Source organism: Colias eurytheme, chromosome 26 (assembly GCF_061535395.1).
Source record: "Colias eurytheme isolate Ceu_HAF_F1 chromosome 26, ilColEury1 Martin Lab GWU primary, whole genome shotgun sequence".
Classification (NCBI taxonomy): domain Eukaryota; kingdom Metazoa; phylum Arthropoda; class Insecta; order Lepidoptera; family Pieridae; genus Colias; species Colias eurytheme.
In genome coordinates, this window is record NC_143005.1 from 9,855,216 (window position 1) to 9,861,041 (window position 5,826).

The 5,826-nt window shown below is 48.5% G+C and overlaps 2 protein-coding genes across 2 annotated transcripts; both read right to left on the reverse strand.

Annotated features, from left to right (window-relative positions):
• Positions 1–280: 280 nt before the first annotated feature.
• On the reverse strand, positions 281–2,086 carry LOC149897372 (uncharacterized). The gene has a single exon (XM_090116915.1). The coding sequence runs from the start codon at positions 2,084–2,086 to the stop codon at positions 665–667; it is 1,422 nt and encodes a 473-aa protein (XP_089973041.1). The 3' UTR covers positions 281–664.
• Positions 2,087–4,001: 1,915 nt separating this feature from the next.
• LOC149897373 (uncharacterized) lies at positions 4,002–5,624 on the reverse strand. The gene has a single exon (XM_090116919.1). It carries the CDS (start codon positions 5,622–5,624, stop codon positions 4,344–4,346), a length of 1,281 nt encoding a protein of 426 aa, XP_089973045.1. The 3' UTR covers positions 4,002–4,343.
• Between the last annotated feature and the right edge of the window lie 202 nt (positions 5,625–5,826).

Here is a 5,826-nt window from a genome sequence, read left to right on the forward strand (position 1 = left end):
TTAGGTTAGGTTAGGTTAGGTTAGGTTAGGTTAGGTTAGGTTAGGTTAGGTTAGGTTAGGTTAGGTTAGGTTAGGTTAGGTTAGGTTAGGTTAGGTTAGGTTAGGTTAGGTTAGGTTAGGTTAGGTTAGGTTAGGTTAGGTTAGGTTAGGTTAGGTTAGGTTAGGTTAGGTTAGGTTAGGTTAGGTTAGGTTAGGTTAGGTTAGGTTAGGTTAGGTTAGGTTAGGTTAGGTTAGGTTAGGTTAGGTTAGGTTAGGTTTTTTTTTTTTTTTTTTTTTTTTTTTTTTTTTTTTTTTTTTTTTAAAAAGCACCCGCCATCACAGGGTGTTGTGTGCTTTCCTCTGGAATATTGTCCAGAGATGTTTGTTTTGCTTTTAATCAATTAATTACCACACTATTATTTATTAATACATTAGGCCTAAATGAATGCAATTTAAAATAAAAATACAATTTAACAATTTACAATAACATTTCCAAATTAATAATAAAATTCTAAAATTAAATATTACATTTAAAAACTTACATTAATTAAAAACATTGCAATGAGAATAAAAAATAAAATAAATTAATACAATTAAAAGTACATTTAAAACTTACATTAATTAAGACATTACAATAAAATACAATTGAAACAGTACGGCACAACAATAAAACTTAACCCTAACATCACAGCTTATCACAGTTTCGTTTGTTAACCACCCCAACAATGTATTTACAATACTCCAGGAATTCATTCCTCATTTTGTCCCCCAGGGCCGCGGGCAGATTCTCACCCGTCATCGCGATGCCCAATTTTTGCTCAATAACATATCTATCTCTTGCAAAAATCGGACACTCGAGCAACAGGTGAGAAACCGTCTCGTCGACTCCGGGCTGACACAGGCACGATGGATTCTCCTTCAGCTTGAATCTGTTCAAGTAGAAGGCGAATCCACCGTGTCCAGTCAGTGCTTGTGTGGTGTGGTGTGTGATGTCTATTTTCCGTACTATTTTGTATGCAGCAGCAGCGCTTGGGAAAAAGAGCTTCGTGCCTCCAGCCGTCTCCCCCACATCATATCTCCTGTCCCATTCCCCGATCGTATCCCGTCTCAGGATACGCTTGACGAATGAAACAGGACACAGATCGTAGTCGGGTTTCTTCTTCGACCCCAGAGCGGCCTCCTTGGCTAACTGGTCCACTCTTTCGTTCCCCCTTAGCCCTGCGTGCGCCTTGATCCAAAACAGAGCGACCTCCCGCCTCTGCGAAGCAGCTTTTCGGAGGGCCGCTCTTGTTTGCACAGCAAGGGGGTGGGGGGAACCGAGTGTGACTGCCTGGAGGGCCGATCTGGAGTCGCTGAAGATGCCGACTTTCGCCACTCCACTCTTGCAGGCTCTAATTACTGCTCTTTGGAGCGCTAGGAGTTCGGCCTGGTAGACGGTGCAATACGGCGGCAAAGCAAGCTTGACGGCCTTCGTCTCGGCCTCCCCCTCCCATATGGAAAGGGCGGCTCCGACTCGACCCTCAATCTTGCTGCCGTCCGTGTAGATCCTATGTACGTGGCTATTAGCCACGTCGGAATACGAGTCCTCGTCCACCAGCCCGAACCCCAGCCCTTCCTGCTCTGCCGGATGTGGGTCCTCAATCGCCGGAGCCATTCTTTCCACCTCCCTGTCTCCCAACGCTGGGTGCGACACCCCCTTCTTGATCCCATATAGTCTCGAGACTTCGAGAATTCTGAGGTCAAGGGGGAGTATCCCAGCCAACAGCATAGCTGAGTTCAGGGAGACGGTCCGATATGCTCGGCAGATCTTTTGGGCGAAGCCCCGTTGTACGGTGTTCAGCCTTTTTTGGACCCCCATCTTTTCCACGGTGGGTGCCCACGCTGCCGATGCATACATAATAGTCGGTTCGATAACAGCTACATAAATAGTCCTAATAATATCTGGGCTAAGTCCCCAACCAACTCTGGCTGCCCTAGCCAAGAGTTTATATCGGGCGATTGCCTTTTGGCATACCGTCCCGACGTGGGCGTTGAAAGTGAGGCCGCTGTCAATCGTTAGGCCTAATATCTTTATTTGAGAAAAGTATTTAATTTCCACATTCCCCATAGCGAGCCGTGGCACGTCAAATTTTAACCTCCTCGTTGAAAGGAGAGCACAAGTTTTATTAGGTGCAAATTTTAGTTTGTTTTCCTTTCCCCATTCATCTATTACGTTTAGGACACGGTTCGCTTTTCCTTCTATTTCAAGGGCCGTGTCACCCTCAAAGACCAACACAATGTCGTCGGCGAACGCCTGACAGAATACTCCCATCTCCTCTAACATCCATAGCAGAGGGTCCAGCAAGAGGTTCCACAGGATTGGTCCACCTATGGATCCCTGCACGCACCCCTTGCTGGTCCCCCTACTCACTTCCACGCCCGCATATCTAACTTTCACTCCCCTTTCACTCAGGTAGCTGCTGATCACCCGCCTCACGTTCCCCGGGCACCCAACTTCAGCCAACCGCACCTTTATGGCTGGCCACCAGGCGCTGTCGAAGGCTCCCTCTATGTCCAGCGATACCACAACAGAAATCTTCTTCTCCTCCCTCATATTTCTGATGTGGTTCACTAGTCTATAGAGGGCGTCCTCGGTGCTCCTCTGTGGCATAAAGCCATACTGGTGGGGGCTTATTTTGGGCAACAGGTAAAACCTGAGTCGGCCGACCAGCATCTTTTCGAAGATTTTGCCGAGCACAGGTAAGAGGCCGATCGGTCGATAGGCTTTCGGTACCCGATATGATTCCTTGCCCGGCTTTCGCAGTATAACCACGGTCGCCCACTTCCACTGTGCGGGGAAGTAGGCGGCAGAGAGGCATCTGTTGAGCAAGGCAAGGAACCATCCCGGGTTACAATCCACAGCGTGCTGACAGATGTCGGCCGTGAGGCCATCCGCCCCGGGGGCCTTCTTGGGGTTGAAGGACCTTACGGCTCTCTTCAACTCCTCCATGATGAAAGGAGGGTCATCCGGGCCCGCCGGTGGTTCGGTGTCCAAGGACTCCGCACACCCGCGCACCCGTCGATGTCCCTCACTTTCACCACTTTCCTGGTCCTCGGGGTAGAAGGTCTCCGCCAACAGTTCTGCCGAGCTCCGGGCATCGAGGGTCTCACCGCCCCTCGAAAGGGGCAGATCCTCCTCTCTCCCTGTGGCTCTATTAAGCACCCTGTAGATGCCCTCCCAGACCCCCTCCCTATCCTGTTTCCGGCAAAACTCCTTCCAACTCTTCTCTTGCGCTTCTTTCACTGCCTTTTCATACATCTCTCTTTCTTCCAGGTACAATCCAACCACGCGGTCTCTGCGATCAGGTGCTGCGTTTCGGATCCTGCGTCTCCTCGTGGCCACCTGCTTCTTCATCTGCGCGAGCTCATCATTCCACCACGACAAGGTGAATTTCTGTGTGTGTTTTTTGGTCGGCATTGTGTCTCTGCATGTCTGTGTGATTGCTTCAGTGTATCTGTCTATTGCGTCATCTATTTGTTGTGTGCTGTGTATTGTGTCTATGTCTTGTATAGTTAATTGTCTGTCCGACATCAGCTGGGTCAGTTTCTCATGAAACTGAGTCCAGTTTGCCTTGTGTGTGTTAAATATGCGTGTAGTTCGTATTATGTTCGTGCCTGTGGATTTATGTTGTCTGATGCCGAAGGATATGCCGTTGTGGTCCGAGCTCGTGAGACTCTCCTCAACCCTCCAGTTGTCCACTCGGTTCAGCAGATCGTCGGAGCACGCTGTCACATCCACGTAGCTAGAGTACCTTTTCCCACCTCTGATGGTATCGAACGTAGGGATGTCCCCGGTGTTGAGTATGTGCATTCCCATTTCTTCCAGTACAGCAGACACATCTCTTCCTCGCGAGTCTTCCACTTCGCCACCCCACCACGGGCTTTTTGCGTTCGCATCGCCTCCCAGGACCATCCTATGGATACCCAGCTCTCTCCCTATCCGCCTAAGATGGTCCAGGTAGAGCCCCACTGGTTTGTCGGGCTCGAAGTAGAAGGACACTACAATCATCTCCCAGGCTTTGGTTCTGAGAGTGGCCACAACGATGTTGTTACTGCTAAGGCGTGTATGTAGTTCGACATCCAGTGTGTCGTCGAGTACTACAATACACGCCTTTACTGCTCCACCCCCTTCCCCTTCGCTCTGGAAGATCCTCACTCCATTGTATGTCCTCATACTTTTCGCCCCACCAACGTAGGGCTCTTGCAGCAATGCTACGCATGCCTTACGCTTGGTGGCTTCGAGCAGTAGCTCCCGTGTGGCGATTTGGCTCCGCTGGAGATTGGCCTGCAGCATTCGGTACTGGAAGGACTCACCTTGGGCAACCTTAGCAATACGCTACCGCCGATCTGGCCAGAGCATCCCACCTCTTTCTTTCCGTACACTCTCTGTCAAAGGCGCTGTGCTCTGCGCTGCCTTTCTTAGCCTTTATGCAGTTGATGCATTGAGGCACTTCTCCCCGCAGCCACTTGTCGCACTCGGTCTTCATGTGAGGACCGGCGCAGTGGCTGCATCGTTCCTTCTCCTCCCTACACATTCGTCTCGTATGCCCGTACCCAAGACAGCGCGAGCACTGCACTAACGGACTTTGATCCATCACTTTCACTCTACTTAGCCCTATATGGGCGTATCCTTCACTCGTGCATCTCTTCCATACCTGTGGACTCACCCTGGCCACTACGTGGTTCTGGAGGTGGTTCCTTGCTTTCATCACGTACGCTACTTCTACCTTTCTCTCTTCCCCCTTCAGGCCCTCAAGGATGCTTGCATTTTGATTACTGAATGCTGTGACGAAATCGTCAACTTCGCATTTCATTACATCCCTGAAGACTAGTAGAGGGCTCTTATTTTTTACATCTTCCACTACTAATCCCTCATTCTTTCTCAGCCTTTCCTTCACCTTGATTCTTTCTTCCTCATTCGCACAGCCGACGACCACCTTCCTGTTCTTCACCTTTCTTACCCTCTCTACTTTCACCCATCCGTCCTTTGCATCCACAGTCTTTCTGATCATTTCTATCACCTCATCACCCGTCTCTTGTTCGTCTTTGGATGACACCATGACCGAATGCAGGGCTCTTGCTTCGGGGAGTTTCTCTATGACTCCCTTCGAGACAACGCCCGCATAACTCGCCGTTTTGGCGACAGTCATGTTGCCCTCCAAAAGCGAGCTCAATTTGTCCATTTTATTTTCATTCTCCCGCATGCTTACTCTCATATCTTCCATTCTTGTCATCATCTCTTTCATACTTTCTTTCATTCCTTCACTTAGGTCCAGATTTCTCACCAATGTGTCGTCAACTACGCTGGGACCAGCATCGGATGGCGGGGGGGGATGTATAGGGTCCCCACTACGCCCTCCACTACCAGCCCTGGCATTGGTGAGTTCAAATTCAATCTCTTTTATTATTTCATACATCCTTTCTAGCGCCGTAATTACCCCGTCTTTTATATCAGTCTTTAAATTTCGGGACTCCCGCAGGTGGGCTTTCCCTTTCAGCAGAAGGGCTTTCCCTTCTGCAGTCCGACTTTTAGGTGTTGCAGGCTTCTTCACTGGTTCGGAGATAGTGAACGTGTCACTGGCACGCCTCTGGGGAGTGTGGATCATGATGACTTAAGGGAGAAAAAAAAAAAAAAAAAAAAAACCCTGTCAATAATAATTATTCTTAACACTATTAGGTCTCCCAATAGGGGAGATACCTGTCAATAATTACAATTAAAAATTAATATCACAGATATAAATATAAGGTATAAAATATTAATATAAAAATATAATATAAAATATTAATAGGTCACTGATAGTTAAGAAT